The 19,729-nt window shown below is 41.7% G+C and overlaps 1 protein-coding gene across 1 annotated transcript; it reads right to left on the bottom strand.

The window, feature by feature from the left end:
- Positions 1-14,306: 14,306 nt before the first annotated feature.
- Positions 14,307-19,514, bottom strand: LOC308322455 (eukaryotic translation initiation factor 4E-1A-like). Its single transcript, XM_080773731.1, has 7 exons — positions 19,425-19,514; positions 17,785-17,885; positions 17,585-17,680; positions 17,154-17,217; positions 16,234-16,347; positions 15,732-15,871; positions 14,307-14,521 (listed from the first exon to the last, which is right to left on the bottom strand). Exons 1-7 carry the CDS (start codon positions 19,437-19,439, stop codon positions 14,407-14,409), a joined length of 645 nt encoding a protein of 214 aa, XP_080629857.1. The 5' UTR covers positions 19,440-19,514; the 3' UTR covers positions 14,307-14,406.
- Positions 19,515-19,729: the final 215 nt, after the last annotated feature.

The raw sequence follows: 19,729 nt of genomic DNA, 5'->3' as shown, positions 1-19,729 counted from the left end.
TTTTTGATTGTGAAGCAGTCGGACCATAATGCTTGATAAGGTTGTGATGGGATTGCTGATGAACTTGTGCAGCGAAGTCTGTTAATGTCAATATTGGATGTGGGACCCTGATTACAAGGATACGCCGTTATTCATCCTGTCAGAAATACCAATATAATCACATCACATGATGATGATGATGACCTTACAGGTGAGAGAAGCTTGGCTTAATGTGTTAAGACGTGTATGGTGACCTCTCTGCAAAAGGAGATCTGAATAACCCGGCAGTATTATTGCACTGCAAGTATTGATGGTGGTATTACTGCACCAACTACAATATGAAGGCTGACATCCATCTGCAGATCTAAGTCAGGCTACGTGCACAGATGACAGAAGAACAGCTAGCCAGTATGCATGAATACAATATATACTGTACATGTAGTAGTTGAGTACAATTAAACAATACATAAGATGCTCTGACATTTGTCAGCTCAGTGGCCTTGTGGTTAGAGTGTCCGCCCTGAAACTGGGAGGTCGGGGTTCAATCCCTGCCGGGTCATACCAAAGACTGTAAAAATGGGACCCAATGCCTCCCTGCTTGACACTCAGCATCAAGGGTTGGATTGGGGGGGTAAGTCCCTGTGACATACTAGCGTCATGTCCAGGGGGTGTACTTGTACATCAAGCTGGCTCACGCTACAGAAACAGGAGATAGGCTCCTGCCCTATATGGGCCTCATGGCTCGGCAAGGCTACTTACTACTTACTTACTCTGACATTTGTGAGTCAAGAGCATGTGCATTCATGAATCATTCTCTGTGAATATGGACGCTTTTTGATGAATTGAACATGGTGGACCCTCTTGTAAACAAGTGTAATGCTTAATTGGGTCGTCCACTCACAGTTAACAGTATTTGTATTGCGTTTGTGCTTGAAATGTACTGTAATTCTGCAAACTGTTAATAAATATTTAAATCAATCAATCAAAGCTCACAGCACATCAGGAAAAGGCCCCTACACAAGAATGCTACTAATGGCACTTGGGTGGACTACATCAGAAACATGAACCTCTACGGACGAACTTACGAAGGCCTCCTGCAGGTCACAGACACGGTCAGAGAGAGAAGGATGAGGCTGGCAGGGCACCGTGTCAGGCTAGTAGGAACTGGCAGCGAGGGAAATCTGTGGAATAGATTAGCAAAGATAGTCCAAGTGTTACATAATTATGAGATTATGGTAATTCCGTTATTTATCAGTGGCATGCTGTTGTGCTGTATAGAGGAAGGTGCTGACTCAGTTTACAGTCACAGGTCTGGTGCTCGGAGGCGGAGAGCCATTCACCTTCCACCTGCCCACCTCGTCATCATGAGCCCATCATCAAGTTTTGTAACACACGGCTCGAGCAGAGTGCTCAGCCCCATTTATTGATTTGGTTGGAAACCCACTAAACTATCATTAGTAGTACGTCATGGTTGTCTAGAAGACTATAGATATATTTATATACTCCCATATTTATACCTGTGCAATTTATTGCATTGTATTCTTCTATTGATATATAACCGGTCCTTTTTGAAGGTTGAAACGACAATTCACTTTCCAGCCTTGTTGCATCCTTTAATAACCCCCTAGACCTAAGGGAATGTAACAGGCTGACAATATCACTCCTTGTTTTCTTGAGAAATATTAATGAAATGAAACATCCTACCCGTTTGTACAATCAACTTACACATAGTTCTAAATTACATAAATATGAGACAAGACATGTCACAAGAAGGTGCTATCAAGTCCCTAAAGCCAGAACAGGGTCTATGCAGCCACCGAGTGGCGCGTTACGAGCTTGTAGGTCTGCTATTTTTTTTTAATCGTAAAAATGTGGCACAAACTTTGAATATATATTCTTTCAGAGCGAACGTTTTTTTTTATTTCGACGTCAGGCCCAAATGGATTAATGCAATCATATTGGACTTTTCTGTTTGGACGTATGAGCTGTCAAGGCCAGAAAGTAGTTTTTTGGCACTCAGTAGGCGTTCCCGCATAACTTCCTGGTTTGATGATGATGTCACGCGCATACCCTCTATCGAGCCATGGCTGAGTGGAACAAACTGCCAGATATGATCACAAAAGAGTAGTTTCAAGAGACAATTGAAGAGGCATCTTGAAACCCAAAGACTGTAGGGCACTCGAACGCACACGCATACACACACGCAGAATGGAAGGCTAATATGTAACTGAGGTAGAAATAATTATATACTTCTTGGTTTGTTTCTCTTCCAAGAAAATGGGGAATCAGAAGGTGGATGAGGAAATTGTTGATTTTTTTAAAAATATATCATTGTCCTGTAATGTCATTCATGTCGAATGTCATGTTTTTATGTGCTGTGTGGACCCCAGGAAGATTAGCTGCTGCTATGCACCAGCTAATGGGGATCCCAATAAAACTCTATAAAACTCTGTCCTTGAAGGTTTGTAAACATACAAGTCCATGAGTCCATCACTGAGTGAACTTTTCTAAACAGGACACCTCAGGCATAATGGCACATTCACAAAGAGGAAATTATTTCAAACATTATTCACAATATTTAATGCAGATGTGTCCAGGTTATTTTAGGCTAGCTCCACAGTAGGAATATTACTTACAGTATGTAGTGGTTAAACATGTCAATAAGCATCCACTAATGTATTCAAATGGATAGCCTAAAGATTACACATTGCCCATTGAAGTGCATTAACAAGTTCCTAATCAGATGTGTAACCACACAGGGATTGGTGACTCTCTGCCTCTCCAAGGGCATACTATCCATTTGTTTCCACCAAAGTCTAAAAAACACCTTTTTGAAATGAAGGCCATTTCAGCACGAAGGAAAAAAAAACATAAATAAGCTAAGTCGCTCTATTTTGGACTGAAGTTTACGCTTGTCCTTTGTATTGATAGCTTTGGGACAAAAGTTAGAAGTTAAGGAAGAGGAAGCAGCAGTCTTGCCTGCAGATTTAGATTTCCTAGCTGGGTTGTATAGTGCCTCCGAGACTCTTGACTCTTAACCTGAATTGTCTCTGAATGTGTCAAGGCGGGACATTAGTTCTGCCTGGGCAGCTGCTAGGATAAAGCCTTTAAGTCACTTTGGACAGCACAGACAGCCAAGAGCTTGGAGTGATACAGTGTCCTGGGCCCTCGGAACGTCTCTCTGACTGGCTTTTACTTGTTTATTAGTCTGTCCCATAGGTAGCTCTATATAAATGTCCAAGGCCCTCCCATACAGATGGAGCCATCAACGAGATTTTACCTTTTCTTTTTACCCCCTGTTGAAATTCCTGATCTGCCATGACAGCCACTGTGCTACTATACTGTATGTGCAGGATGGCAGACAGTTTGCTGAAGACAGGCAAACATTTTAGAATGACTCCAAAGACCCAGAGTTGACGGGGGGCCTCAAAGCTGCCATGGTGGGGCATGCTGGCATCCTATAGCCGCCGGTAGGGGCACCATAGTAGATTTGAAACCACAACCTTTGTGGTGTTGGGCAGGAACTTTTACCACTGCACCACCCATGCCCATACCATATGGCAGTGACTACTGTGTCATACTGACTATGTAAAATAACTAATAATTTAAGAATCACGCGATCACTTTAACATATTTGGCTGCAGCTAGGCAAGAAAACTTGCAAGAGAACTTGCCCAGCGCCTTACTTTCTGACCCAAGTCTAATAGCAATAAGTGTCCCAAGGAAAGACACCGTCATTGTCATATTCTAAATGAAATAAAGGGATATAATTTATCATGTCCACATAAGCCGCATCGCCTACATCATTAATAACAATAAAATGCCAAGTACATGTCGTATGTCTTCTGGGGGAACCCATTTGTCACAGTCTAGACGTCACGTCAGTACCGGTAATCTTTTGAGTGGTGCCTAACCGCACCAATGACTGGCCGTGTGTGTATATATGTCTGTCTGTCTGTCTGTCTAGAGTACGAACAGCTGCAATACCACTGGGTGACCTAAAGTGGCACTGTCGAGCAACTCAAGAGAGTTGTCTCATTAATCCTGCATATAATAGCCGTGTTGGTCTTAGGCCCTGTCAACATGTAGCAGGCAATAAATAAATAAAAGCTTTTATATGCGTTTGGCACAAAAAACTACAGCCAAAATGTAGATTTTTTTTTTTTTTATCTACACAATCTGTCTATGTGTCCCCGTGTGGACAGAGATTTTTGTAAATGGTGCAGATTTTCCAAAACAAAAAAGGTTATAAAACCTTGTGTACGTGTGGAACATTCAATATATTATCAAATATTTATAAGAAAGGAAAAAAGACAATGTAATGGCCATGATGGGTTATGGGCCACGATGAGTTGGCTGGATGTATTGCCATGTTATCTATTACCGACTATAAATTCCAATTATTTGCCTCATCAGATAAGATCACAAGCACTCACAGACACACAGGCTCATTCATGCATGCAAACCAGCAAAGCGGGAATATAAAAAAAAGCAATAAAATAAAAGATTATTTTGCCCTTGAACCCAATGGGTACTACCTCGACTGCAGTGTTGACAAACTCAATCCCAGTGTTATTAAAGCTGATTTAGCATGATTTACACGCTACAGGCAAGATAAAATAAACATGATTAGGTTAGACAAGCACCGGGGTCAATATTTTTGCAGGCTTAGAAATTAATAATACATTTGGTGTGATAAACAGTTGCATAGTCAGTTCCGGAATGCAAAACAGTTTGTGGTTTCCAATGATTCGTGGCCCCCTGCCTTTGTTAACAAACGAGAATTACCGTATGTCCAAAGGCACTGCCCAGAAATTGCACTGCACTGTTCTATAGCATAGTTCTATAGCATTCAAATTATTGTTGGTGGTTCTGATGAACCTGTGAGCCTCAAGATAATAACAACCATAAAAGGAAATCAATCAATCAATCATAAGTGTGCCATGTGCATGTTATGAAAATTATGTTATTTCTTCTACGTGTGTGCGTGTGTGTGTGTGTGTGTGTGTGTGTGTGCGAGCGCGTGTGTGTGTGGGCGGGGGGAGGCTGAGCACTATCGGGTACAGATAAGTGAACTTCCTTTTGAACTCCGCAGCTCTTAGGGGGAAAAAATACAAGATTAAAAACGTTTAAACGTTTAGCCAAATGGACTCTCACTTGGCACAGTTTTGAATAGAGGGGAACTACAGGCAAGCCTGACACGGGCTTAGATTGGAAACAAGGAAAGCTGCTGGGCAGATGATTATCATCACCAGGCTGGAGGGATATCAGTGTACCCAGGGAATCGTGGGAAATAGATAGATGGCAGCAATAGCACTGCATGGCTGGTGTACTGTAGACTAGAGCAGGGGTTCTCAACCCGTGAGACATGGCCAAAGCATTTCCGGGGGTCCCCAGACAAAAACGTTGAGAACCCCTGGACTAGAGGGTGTGCCCCAAGGAACATTCTAGGCCAGGGTGTCCCAATTTAACCTAAAGCAAAGATGGTCTATTTATGAAGATGGGAGAACTTCATTGGAGCCACTAGAGGCGCAATAGACTACAAATCCTACAAAGGTCTCCTAAGTAGGCATGGTTTGCTCCTCCCTGACCTCCCAACCACCCCCCTCCCCTCTCCCAGGCTGACAACGTCACATACTTTGAGCATTATATTATGGCAAATGTCATGATTCCCATTTCCCAAATCAGCCCCCGTCAACCAAGAGTCTAAGACAGTTATGGAATATTATTAAGCATTGGAACACACATTTTATTTCACTTATGTCCATTAATTTCACGTTATAATATTCACATATTGTCATCTTAAATATGGGGCCAGAGCCCCCTATGTGTTGTCCGTCAAATTGCAGATGGACAGAGAGAGGCTTACGTACTCTCAAATATCGCTCGAGTTTGTTGCTGGGATAAAGATAGGTCAATAACAAAGTAGATTTTCTCCTGATTTGTCTCGCCTTGTGTGCCTTGTGATGATTGGGTCCAGTATTTAGTTCAGTGATCAAGGAGTTAAGGAATGGATCTTAAGCTGTGTTCACATTCATTGTCCCATTGGAAATGAATAGACTCCAACATTCTTCCCGTCTCCTAGTATTGTCCCCGCCCCCTTCACGCAGATACAGGAAGTAAAGTAGAGTTTGTGCCTCTTGCTAATTTTCCTCTTCGCCTAAAGTCTCTCTCTCTCTCTCTCTGTCTCTCTCTGAGTGCATGATAATAGAATACCATTTGATAGTCACTAAGTAAATGGCTGCTTTTCCAGACGGCACATGTTCTATAATTTGGCAAACCTTAGGTATAGTTAGTTAGCTATAATAGTTAACACCATATGTACTTTATCTGGGCAGTCTGTTGGAAAAGATATGGGGACAGCCAGTATACCAAAAATTCCACTGTTGTACTTGTAGGGTTTCCCCCCTATATGGAACATTTCTGTTTATTTACCATGAAAGCTGCTGATGGCCACAAGCTTAAAAGAAAAAGGAAAGAAAATGACATTTTCTACGGTCGGCTGCGTATGGAAATGTCATCAGCAAAAACAAGGAGTCCATCAGTGCCATATCCACAATTTATGAATTCATGCATTCGGGCAGGTCAGATAAAAACCGCAGACGAGGCACTTCATCCTACAATGATGAGAAATCCGATGGTGATCGGGCAGTGTGGCTCAGGACAGGCAGAGGTTTTTGAGGGATAACGCTGATATGAAAAATGAATGACTATTTGGAACAAACACGGTGGCTTCTGAATCATTCATGGGTCATGTAATGGAAAAGTAGAAGGGAAAGAATGACAGAGGGAGCCCTTTTTTAGCCGAGCAAACCTCTGTGGTACAACTGGATTCAAGGGATTGATATCATATACTACTCTACTCAATCAGAACGTATTGTGAGTCACAGTGGTACGTATGGTGCCTGCCCCCCACCGCAGAGGTTGTGGGTTCGAATCCAACTTTGTCTAGTGTCAATACAAACATAACTGGCGCGTGTTCAGTGAACGCAAACGGAAGACACACAGGGACGTATTTGTCATTACACGCGATTGTATTCCTAAGGGCTGGGGCAGTACCTGTCAGCAGTGTCCTGCTCACTGGCATGTGAGTCAGTAGGATACAAAGCAGTGAAAACACACACAGGAATTAATTGGCATAACATCTAAATTGGGGAGTGAGTAACAATATCAGTGTTTAATTATGACCTAGATAGCAAACTGAAAGTTATTGTCTTAGGGAAGAGAACTGTCTATAAGCTTCTGCCCCTTGCTACAGTACAGACAACTTAACTCCTATTAAACAGCAATGGGAAAAATAATTGCATGTTGACCTCAGCCCAATGGAAGTGTCCTAAAGATCACCACAGCCGTATCCATGTGTAAGATACAATACTACAAATCTATATTATGCACAGGGTGAGGGCGTATATTATGCCATATATAATAAAGACAATTGATCATTCTCTGTCACACTTATGGCTGTGGAGAAATAGGGCCACTCAGTCACCTGTCGCACTGCCCCTTAGTAAACGTTTTTTGGAATGTGGTCATTCCTACACTGTTTCTTTTAAGCACCAAGGTAGAACATATACAGTCATCACTTAAACAATGCATCATTATATTGGGATTCTTATCAGTGAAGTGTACCGAAAGAGCGCAAGCCAAACTGCTTCAGTATTGAGAATTGGATGAAGGACTTTCTGGACTTGTTGACAGTGGAGCGGGCAGCATCAACCCTCTCGGAATACGACAGTGGAGAGAACGATGATGGATCCTGGACTTTTATTAGAATATATCTGAGAACAGGCTATATGTCTGAGCTATACTATTACACTAACCACTACTGCAAAATAAATGTTTACCGACAACGTACACCAAATCCTCTCTCCTTTTCCCACGATAAGACTGTAATCCAGGTGGGGTTTGACATCTGGGGAGCAGACCAGAATATATACACCGTTATATCATGTTCAGTACTTTTGTTTATAGCTCATTTCAAATACAAGGTGGCTTTATCCTGTTGGCTGTGGAGGGAGAAAATCAATAGACGGGGATAATGATGTTGCTCCTGTCTGCACTGCATCTCCTTTATATTCACCGTCATCAATTTACCACACAACCTTTGGTTTAATTCATCTGCTCTCTGCAAGTCTCTCATTTGTTACAGCAGTAGATGAACGAGCAAAAGTGCATGTGTGCAATTGTACATAGAACTATGTGTGCTTACATGTGTGGAAAACAAGAAAAGGAAATAAATAAGAGAAAGCCGGTGGCGGGAGGGGGGCTGTTGTGACAAGACATAAGGGGAATTAGAGAGAAGAGCTCTCAGATAGAGAATCAGAATAATTTAATGAATCAGACGCATGAATAGAATGTGAGTAAAGGCAAAGAGACTGTGTTGAGTTGAGATTCTCCAAAGGTCCTCTACAATGCACTCCAAAAAAAGAAAAAGAAAGGGGCAAACAACTAATCACTTTGGTTAATGAGGTTGGCTAGTGGTCCGCGCACTGATGGTTAGCTTGCGTGACGACACCGGGGGCCGGGGGGAGAGGAAATGTTCCAACACAGAGCCAGAGATAAAAGGATTTGTAAGGGTATGTAAGTACAGAAGAGGAGTCAAGAGAGCAATCAATAAGTAATTTACTTTGAACAGTCAGGGGCAATTAACATTCTTTTTTGCCCATTACCCACCTAAAAGGGCAGATGCCATGGCTCCAGCCCCTAATCTCACTGACCACTGTCACGATCAGGGATTACTGAATCAACAAATCAATACACACTACACAGACAGGAAAAATACATACACAGCTCCCTGAACACAGTGGATTTTGATTAAAGGGCATGTTTGTATGGTTACAAATGTCAAACATGTAGGATTTCATTGCAATTATCTTCATCCCCCAAAAATTGCTGGTCAATAAAGAAGTTGCTATTCTCTGGCACAAACATTAATATCTGACACAGTCTGCATATGAAGAGGACAGTCAAATGGACACAATTTGGTTAGACAATTTTCCACCCAAACCAAAAGCGCTGCTGTAAGCACACACACATTATACTTCACCATTAGCGGTGGCATAAATTCTATTGTGTTGCCAGGCAGACTTGGATCTTACAAAAGTTAGATTTTCTTTCATTTCATCATAGTGTCCTACTGTCCTTGTAGTCCGGCAGCCGACAGGCTCCTTTTGTTTAAAGTGGGAAATTTGGTATAGTCTTTTTTATTGGCCTAAAATATTGTCTATATACATACGTTCATTAATACGGTCACGTGCTGACCAGCTGTCGCTATTGGGCAATTGTTATAGGGGTTTCTTGTGACCCTACCATTAACATCTTATGGCAGGCAAAAATGTCAAACTTTCCTTTTGCTTTAAGTGGCATGTGGCATGCCAAACTAGGGGGTTTTCATGATTCTGAATTCATTCCAAGTATTAGTTTTGCACAAAAAACACTCTTTGGGCTAAAAGCAGCCATAGCCACTTGCCCAAATGTGCCCGAAATGCGCTGACCTCATCACATTTGTCATGACGTCTACGGCCGTTTTTAGCCCAAGGAGTGCATTTTGTGCAAAACTAATGCTTGGAATGGATTCTGAATCAAGAAAACCCCCTAGTTTGACATGTCACGTTCTACTAAGCAAAAGGAAAGTTTGACATTTTTGCCTGTCATAGGATGTTAATGGTAGGGTCACAAGAAACCCCTATAAAAAAAGATTGCCCAATAGTGACAGCCGGTCAGCAAGTGGATTCATGAATGTATGTATATAGACAATATTTTAGGCCAATAAAAAAGACTATATACCAAATTTCCCACCCCATAACCCCGGCTGCCGGACTATTGACAAAAGGTGCTGAACTTGACAGTACCTGTCAGTTTTTCTACTTGTCTACCAGCAACTATTTCAAAAGCTACAAGAGCCCAATTTCCCTTTTTGATCCCATCAAATTTATCAGTAGAATAATCTTAGTACTAACTGTACCTAACCTCCACCAAATCAATTTTGAACTCAGTTCCAAGCTGAATGCCTCCTGAAATGCCCACCTGAAAAAAAAACAATCTTCCAGGGGCCACAAGGGGGCGCTTAATGTGGCCCACGGGCCGCCATTTGAATACCACTGCAATAGACTTTCAATCCATAACTCCTGGGTTCAAATCCTGCTCACGCCATAATTTGTGTCCACCGCAAACATCTTTTTCTTTGCAGATAAAGTAAAGTTTTATGATCATGACGGAGGCGCTCTGTCTCTGGTGGCTTTGAGCCACGTGAGGCACTGCCGAGCGAGGTGCTAGCCGAGTGTTGGGACAGCCACCCCTTCGAGTTGCGTACCGATAGGCACAAATAAGTAAATCTTAGTCCCCCCCTAGTTTCCATGCCCCAACATAATGCACTGTCACTGACCCGTGGCTTCGTGCAGTGCCACTCAAAGTGACTACTGGGTTGGGCTTGCTGGATGCATGGTCCAACCCCTTGTATTTCTTACAGATATAGCTGAGGGCTTATAACACCCGCGTGCACACTGTTTACCTTTCGCCAGAAATGTGTACATGTCAGGAGAGATATGAGACAAAATCACAGATGACATCGAACTTGGGATGGATGGCGATTATTAACATTACCAATGTTAAAAGCTGATTTTCGGCCTAGCTGCTTCATATATGGTGTTAACTGTAAAGGGTGGGGTACGAATATGTTTGTACCTAACAGATAATGTCCCATAGCTGGGGGGTACGAACATATTTGCACTTAGCAGAGAAGTAATAAAAAAAATTGTGTATTTCCTGATTTTCCTCAACTGACTCACAATTTGTAGAACAGACAGAAAGAGGACAAGATCATTGTCTGACTCTGGGAAGCTGTCAGTGTAGGGCCTGCAACGTACTGTACCTGGTGAGCCTTGCCAAAAGCTTTTAGGAGACAACCCAAAATAGTTCAGTTGCAACTGTCATGAAATGCCTAGGGTACCGTAATCTCCCATAGACATAGGAAGCTATTTGGATCCTTTTATGCTGGGTGACCTCCTTCAGAGCAATTTCTTGTCACTTAAGAATAACTTCTCTATGTGAATAAAGTAGGTGGTAAAATAATTATTTAATTCATAGAACTCAAGTAAGAAACAGTCAAGCACATGGCTTGACTGTCCTCTTGTGTGTGCCATGCAGGGTCTGGTGAACAAAAGGTTGACAGTTGCCTAAGGCATCAGGGGAGAGATTGTAAATGTGGGTTTGAAAAAGAAGGAAAACACCAGCCAGCTGCTATTTACAGATATCTTCTTTCCCCAGTGCTTGTGCAACAGAAAGGCATCCAATGGAATCCCAATTTCTTCTCCCAAACCACTTGTCAGGGAAGCCATGGTAGAAGACTGCAGTGGTCAAAGGTGCAGCTACACTGCCTCCCTGTGTAAACGTTTTTCGACTAAATATACACCAGAAGCCCTATTCTAAAACTAGCACAAAAAAAGCACTTCCTGACAGAAAATACAGCATCGTTAAGTGAACTCAGATACTAGTAATACTAGCATGGTGTACATAACTCAGTCACACACACACACACACACACACACACACACACACACACACACACACACACACACACACACACACACACACACACACACACACACACACACACACACACACACACACACACACACACACACACACACACACACACACACACACACACACACACACACACACACACACACACACACACACTTTACTATTACTGCGCCTCGATTATTGTGACCACAGGTCGCAAACTATGAAATTGTGCATTCCCATCAGGTGGTCACGCCCCATATATGGTCATGACTCATGCCTTGTGACATCATGTGATGTCGTCAATATTAAGCCCATATATGGAGATCCCTGATGTCATCAATATTGGCCAGCAACTCTACCTCAGACCCTTAGATCTCCATATATGGAGCTGACCTGTTCTGACCTGTTCCTTCCTCTTCGATGTCTCCCTTTTTACCGATACCTGTCCATTTAAACTCTAGACGGGCCTGCCCCAAAGTTATTAGTGCAGCCGCGCCCGGCAGCCGTTCTCAACAGGCCCGAAAATTAAGGCCCGGCCCTACCTGGGCCCTCATCAAACCCCACTCAAGACACCCATGCCAAAGCACCAGCACTCGCCCAGCAGTTTTCTGTCACCCAGGCAGATATGTTGATCTGACCTCCCATTCCAAAGCGCCAGCGCTCACCCCCAGGAGTCTGCTGTCACCCAGACGGACACTTCTAGACAGGCATCTTACTGGTTATATTAGCTCTAATTTTGCTGTATCTTATTCATACCCAACCTGTGACTGTTTGTTTCATGAAAGTTGTGATCTATTTTTATGCAAAGTGAGGGAGGCTCTGCACACTCAAATCTGTGCAAATTGGGTGTTTTTAGTATCTATTATTTGCAAGCTTTCGGTCAATTGACTTCCGAAATGATTAACACAGCTAGCAGATGGCGTATGCCTGGTTTCTGTTTAATTGTGTTTTCGTTGTAAAGTGTTTTATTTTGTCAAAAGACAAGCCTATAGCCTACTATAGGCTTGTCCCTGGAAATAAAAACGTCTGGGTTTCCGAGGCTAATAGCCTACTAACTTTGGTTAATGCAATTATGCCTACTGCTCCAGTGCTCCTACAATTAACAATGACAAACGTGGTTGCTGGGAAATAGGCTACTACAATATGCAATATAGCCTACTGCCAATTTAGACTGGAACCTTTCAACCGTCAAGAAAACAAGTTGGGCCATGCAGTATTATAAATTTACTCAGAGAGACCCGGCCGGTCCTGGTGTGATCATTCCGCCATTTTTATTATCAAACTTCCTGCCTCCCCGCAGGGGGCAGTCTTATCTATCACAACATCTCCCCTCTAAAAAAACAAAAACAAAAAAAACTGTATTGTGTAACAATAAAGTCATCGACTTTGGGAGAAAAGAACAAGCACTCATAATCAACGCATCAAACAGTACAATGTTGTCATGAACAGCTGCTCAACGGCTACTTAAAAGCAGAAACTCGTTTCGATATTGTTTTTTATCCCAAACCCGTATAGGAAACGTAATGGCCAACATTATGTTGCAAGCATATTCAATTCAAAGCAGCAAATAAGAGTAAAACATACATACGTGATGGTAGTGTAGCCTTAAAACGTGTCGCACTTACCTGCATCAACTTTCCTAAAGCTTCGGTTTCTGTCAAAGATGTCCACCAGGATGGGCTAAGTGTGGTTGTTGTTGGCTGGTTTGGCCGCGGCGCCAAAACACACAAGCCTACAAAGAATGAAGTAGGTAGAACGAAGACTATCACATTTTGGTGGTTAAGATACTCAAGTCAAGATAAAATGTTTAGAACTAATAGGAAACCTGCGTTTCTACACTTACGCTAATTAGAACAGCCAGGTGAGGTAAGAGGGTAGATTGCTGCAAGAGTAGGTAGGCCGCAACCCGCTTCTCCCTCCGAGTTGGAGTCTGGTGGTGAGTGACGCAGGTACTTCTCCAAGTTCTCCCTCCGTCCCTCGTCCACCTGTGTGGAAACCGAAACCCCCTGGTGGTGGAAAGTGGAAAGCCCTCTTCCGCTGCTGACAATCCGCACACGTGATGTACATCATTTTTGTTTTGATTGTATTGCTGTATTGACATTGTTGTATTGTTCTTTCTGCTTTGGCAATGTAAACGTATGTTTTCTCATGCCAATAAAGCACTTAAAATCGACACCCCTTTGCATTGAGCCTACCTGTTCAGCATTGTTCTCAAACTAAACACTTGAATTAATGTGAGTGGTGAAACCAAAAGTCAGCAGACAGACTAGTTCCAGAATATACTATACTGTACCGTGTCTAATGTTTAAACCACATCATTGAATTTACATTTATAATTCATAAGACAATCATGATGGGGAACTATTTATTTACAACATTTTGTACATTCAAGTGCAGAAATCTGTAGCATTCAGGCATAATTCAGTAATCCCAATCAACTCTGTTGCCATTCAATATCCTACTGGTTTACACAATTAGGTAAGGTACAAAAGTAAAACATCACAGGCTATACCAATGCAAAAAACTAAAGTAAAAACTAGTTTCTCTTTTTAATTTTAAACATTTGTCAAAAGAGAACATGTAAAGTTATGCAAGGACAAATAAGTACAATGTGCTGTGTGCAGTTAAAGAAAACACAAGCCTCAGAACATTCCCAGTGAAACTTAAACCTTATGCAGTAAACCAAGACAAAAAAAATGCTCCAATGCCATTGACAAAGAAATAGCATAAATTGTACCCCCTTAAATAAATAAGGCCATGCAAAATCTCAGCTTTTAAGGCTCTTTCTTCTTTCATTTAAATACATTTTAAATCAATTCTACTGGGAATAGTGTAAACAGAAGTAGGTAGGAAATGACACCCTCTTCAATCATCAAATTTAATCTTGGTGAGTGCATCTCCTCAGGCGACAAACGTATTCTTGCTGCTGGAACCACTCTTGGTGGCTGTATCTGCATGTGACTGGTATCCGATGATCACCCTAGGTGGAACACCCAGTCTCTCTTTATAGACACGCCTGAGAAGAGTATACACATAAGGAAAAATCAAGGTATTGCACGTAAAGGGTATGCCCGTTATCCAACCTGGAACCCATTTTCCAATATTCAAGTTAAACACAAATCCCCACCAAGCACGGATTATGGCTTGTGCCAAGTGTGCACTGCACTGCACATGTGTGCACGTTCGCACGTGTAATTTTACATAAAACAAAACAAAACATTTGAGTACATTTAATTTAGAAAATGTAGTGTGTGATTATGACATTTTAATATTTTTAACAGTTTAAAATCAAACAATGCCAGAGACATATGACGAAATCAGGTATTTCGCTGAGCGTGATTAGCGTTGTGGACCGGTGACTGTCAAATGCCATGTTGACAAGATGGAGAAACAAAAAAAACAAAGAAACTAAAAATGCTGCTATGGTAAAACAAATACCATCCATTTAATATTTTTTCAATAAAAAGTGTGATGATGAGGAAGGAGTCGGACGACGGACGTGCATCACTTTCAGGTGACAGTGATTTGTCTCACCTTATCGATCTGCATCGGCAAGAGACTGTAGATTAAGTGGTAAAATACATTCATTGACGAATGACATGTTGAACACTAAAATGCCTAATGGACAAACGTTACAACGGGAATGGCTGTTATATTCACCATCAACTGAAAATGAATTTTGCCTGCAAACTGTTTGGGAAGAATACAAATGCATTGCACGGACGCCTAGTGTGCACGTGCACAGGGGTCCTGAGCCAATGGGGGCCCTTGGACTGTAACTATTAATCTGCTGTGGCAGGCGGTGCAGCGCTGTGCAGCAGCCTGTACAGCGACAGCAGCGAGAGACAATGGGCAACTTTGTGCACAGAGCCCATTTTCACTTTAATACGTCCAGTCACTACACTGTGCAGCAGTGGTTCTCAAAGGCGTACGTTTTAGAACCACTGTTGTACAGATATCAATTCAAAGCAGAGTCATTTGGGCCAAGACGGTCAAATTAAATGAATTATTTCAAGCTGAAAGCTCATTTAAAAAAAACTTACCTAAACCAACACTATATCTCACTATATTTTGTTAATGTATTAATCATGTTACTCTAACCAATAAGAAATGTTGTATTCTTGTTCCATCCATTTTTCACTTCTTGTTTTTTACACAGATGCTTTTCAGGGCAATAAAAATGTATTGTGACTATCATAAACAGACTATCATAAACTTAAGCTCACCCTATGTGTGTGATGGCCTCTTTGTTCTCATAGTCTGTTGTCCATATTGCAATTTTATCTCCTTTGGGTCGGATGTTAATGACACCACCACACACGTCATCACTGTGGTCGTCAAAGGCTTCTCCAACAAGACATAGGAGCTGCAGGAACAACAGTTGACATTTTCACCAAGTTAACAACTGCTCTGGCATTTACTAATTAAAGTGATTAATACGCTGGTAAAAGTACAAATACTGTATTTCATATAATTCCTTCTCTATTAATTCAACAGCGAGTTGTTTGATCACTTGCCAGTGTTTATTATGCAAATGAAATCCATGGAAATATAGGGCCAATTATTATGCAAATGATTCATGGAAATATAGGGCCAATTTTGGTCTAAGATTTCCTGGCAGTGGGTAATAATGGCTGGGTGGACAAACAAGGTGGCTCAAGGATCACAGAATGTGGTTGTTTGGGTGATTAGATGGAAAGTCTAATTAAGTGAAAACAAATGACAGACCGTCTCCAACCAGAAGCGGTCTAGGTCAGCCTTGCGCTGCTGCTTGGAAAGCGTGATCAACCAGCGTCCTCCTCCCCTGTTCCTCTCGTCCTCCCACATTGGCTCGATCCCATCCTGCACCAAAAAGATGAAGGGACCTTAGGTTTCCCAGAGGGACAGATGTATTGAATATGTATCTACAGTATCCATCCATCTCAGTTAGGCAAAGGTCAGGGGACGTATAGAAAACTCCAGCCACATCTCAAGCAGCAACATTTTCCCCTCAAGGAAGGAACTGTGCCATACAGAATCAATAAGCGTTAAATAGATGTCAGAGCTAGCAGACAGTTTTGGCTCGGTTATGAAATGTGTCCGGTTAAGCTATGCTCCATTCAGGTTTGGAACGGTGCTTAAAACAGTGGAGACAGGCATTCAGCCAGACTTGCAAAGGTACAACTAAACTCTGGCCAGTGGAGACGTAGATAAAAAGCATTAACCACAACCGATTTGGCCAGTGCTAGTTCAAAATGTGTAAAGCCAGAGCCAAGAGGGGAAAAAAACAAAATAAGTCACATGACTTTCAACCAAAAATAATCTTGTCTGACCCGTTACCACACACTGAACACTTAATTTACAGGTCCTGCTTATGTACTAATAATTGAACAAGTAGTGCTCTGGCTATTTGGGCAGGTTGACAAGCTGAGAGAGCATTCTTGACATAAGACCTTTCCTTAGACTCCTGCCATCACATGGGGTTGATAGATAATCTTATTTAAAGGGCAGGTAGACTACCATAGTTAAATACACATGCATCCTGGAAGTAGTGCCAGTCTGTATCACAGCCATTTCTGGGAAGTTAAGGTTTAACATACCCCAGCATGAACATTGAACAATGTGACTCATTACATTGTCAAGACAAAGACTGCAACCAAAGCTCTTACCTTAAACAGTGAGTAGTCACAGCCAGCCATCAAATTACTTGACAGCTGAATGTGATTATACAATCTAGAAGTGAATAGGAGTTAATTAATTTAACAAAGAATTTATATGACAGCTACAGTCTGCAGGACAGTGACTTAACAAGTTTTTTTAACCAAACTAAATTACAGCACACTGTGTCTTTTCATCATTCAACAATGATACAACAATGTGCAAACTGAAGTTAGTTTCTGCACATAATCTACAATAAACAAGTCTGAACATTTTTCACTAACATCTTGATTTGAGCTACCACGATTCTTTCAAGTTGTGCCTTGTTGGAAAGGGGACTAATCAACGATATAAAATACAATCTACAGGGGAGACAAACGGACATGTATACACACACACACACACACACACACACACACACACACACACACACAGTACTTACGCCCAAAAGTCTTCCACTGTGTCAAACTTGGAGATCAGACGCAGATTGGCTTGCCATGTTTTGCTTTTGTCATTCTTGAAAAACCAAAGAGCCCACCTGCAATTCAGTTACACAGCAACCATTGATGTCAAGCAACAATTTGCTCTGTAGCCCGACAATATTCAAGGGATTTTAGACGGCATGTACACCAGTGGCCATACCTGTTCTGCAATGGATGTTTGATGTACTCAGAGTCAGGGCTCACAATCATGTGAGCTGCTTCATCAACTTTTTCTTTCTCAACTGGAATTAAAGTTGACTCCTGAGGAAACAGAAAGACATAAGGAAATATGCCAAGCCAAACATAATCACTCATGTCCTGTGAATAAGATTAAAAAAAAGTGCTCTAAGATCAATGTTTTGATGGCCATAATTCATGCGTCGTCTACTCTAACATAAGTCTCTTAACATAACTTTTGTGTTCAGTCCAAATCTGGGGACACACGTTGTGCTAGCCACTTTCATTCTGCCATGATCAAATTATATATTTTGCATCACATCTCAAATCAAAAACAAACAAATAAAAAGGTAGGAGCTGTCTACTACTGTATATTGCCTCAAAGTTGGCACATAATATAGGCTACAGTATTTACACAGGGTAACAGTTCAAAGAATTGTCAAAATTACAACAGCAAATTCCAAATCACAATGTCTAACTTATGGTGCGTTACCCGTTCAAATCACATTATAAAGGTAATGGGTCGCACACACCAAGACTGCGTTTTAGTTTTTATTCTTGCATGATGGATCACTGAATTGACATACATTTGGACAGACCCATCTGCAAAGATTTTGTACCAGGGACACCCATAGGGCCTACAAGATTTGTGATGCATTTAAAATGTTCTGAATTCTTCAAACTAGAGCGGTGCCTGTTGGGTTTGGGCACTGGTCTACTTGGAACGATGCAAGTTAGAAATGCATGCCCCACAGTTATTATGTCCTTGTCCCTTGTATGCCCATAATATGGAGTTCTTGATCAGGCATGCCAAAATATGGAGTCTATGCAGATGTCAGAACATATTTGTGATGTCATAACAGGCCAACTCCATATATGGGCCTGCCCAGAGCCCAGGCAGAGGCCTTCTGTGGCATTTATAGTTAGATGTTTAAGATTTTATGAAAATAACCGACCCACAAGCTCAAATTGTAAGCTTTGTATATGTAGGGTTACTGTTAAACTGATTTGATGCTAGCTATATTAAGAAATTTAGCTGGGGACTCTCTGGAGACTGGAACCCCCTCAGTCAAGGTCCCCTGGCCCTGGGTTAGGGTCTTTCGAGACCTTAGATCCCACTTTGATATAAACCACTGCTTTGCATTACTGCTGACTATTTCAACATTTCTTGACGTTCCAAGAAGCCATTCGTTCATTTGGTTGCCATTCATTTGTAAATTGTATTCCATTGATTAATCATAAAACGGAATGAATATCAATTGCTGCAGTACATCTAAAAATGTTTAGTAGTAGGCCTATACTGTGTAAACAAGACAAAACTAGGACTAGGATTTTACGCAATTGCATCATCATTCAGCCAGGGCTCCTGGTGCGAGATGGAGCCCTATGTGCAAAATAACAAAAATGTATGTCCTCGTGCTGAATAAGTGAAAACATCTGTGAAAGGCAAGCTTGATATCCCATCTCATGGCTGGACATTTGAAGCTCAAAATAGCCGCCACGTGTCAAAACGTCAATGCAAACTCTTTATTTGACGCCAAAAAAGTAGAGAACGTTGCTTGATCGGAGTTACAACGCGACCTAAACCCCATGTAGCGTTGTAGCCTAACGTGGTGCACTTACCACGGCGGTCGCCATCTTCAAGAAAAAGCACAATCACTTTTGGACGTCCAGTGTTTGCTAAAATACCTGATTGCGCTCGGCATAGAACCACCTGCTTCTAGTTGTTGCGCATGCGCTGTGAGCTCATACCGCGTCATCAAATATGAGCTTGAAGGTCAGATGAGTTTGAAAAAATTAGTGATTTTGGAATTATTTGTGAAAATAATATGCCCATGGAGGATAGAGATGCCAGGTTGAAAGGGATTAAAAATGTATAGAATTGTTGGTACTGGGAAAATCTTCTATTATATTTTTAATAGCCTCTC

Source organism: Protomyctophum bolini, assembly GCF_963924005.1.
Source record: "Protomyctophum bolini genome assembly, chromosome: 10".
In the NCBI taxonomy this organism is placed as follows: Eukaryota; Metazoa; Chordata; class Actinopteri; order Myctophiformes; family Myctophidae; genus Protomyctophum; species Protomyctophum bolini.
The sequence above is the reverse complement of the archived record's forward strand: the minus strand, read 5'-3'. Positions and strand labels throughout refer to the sequence as shown.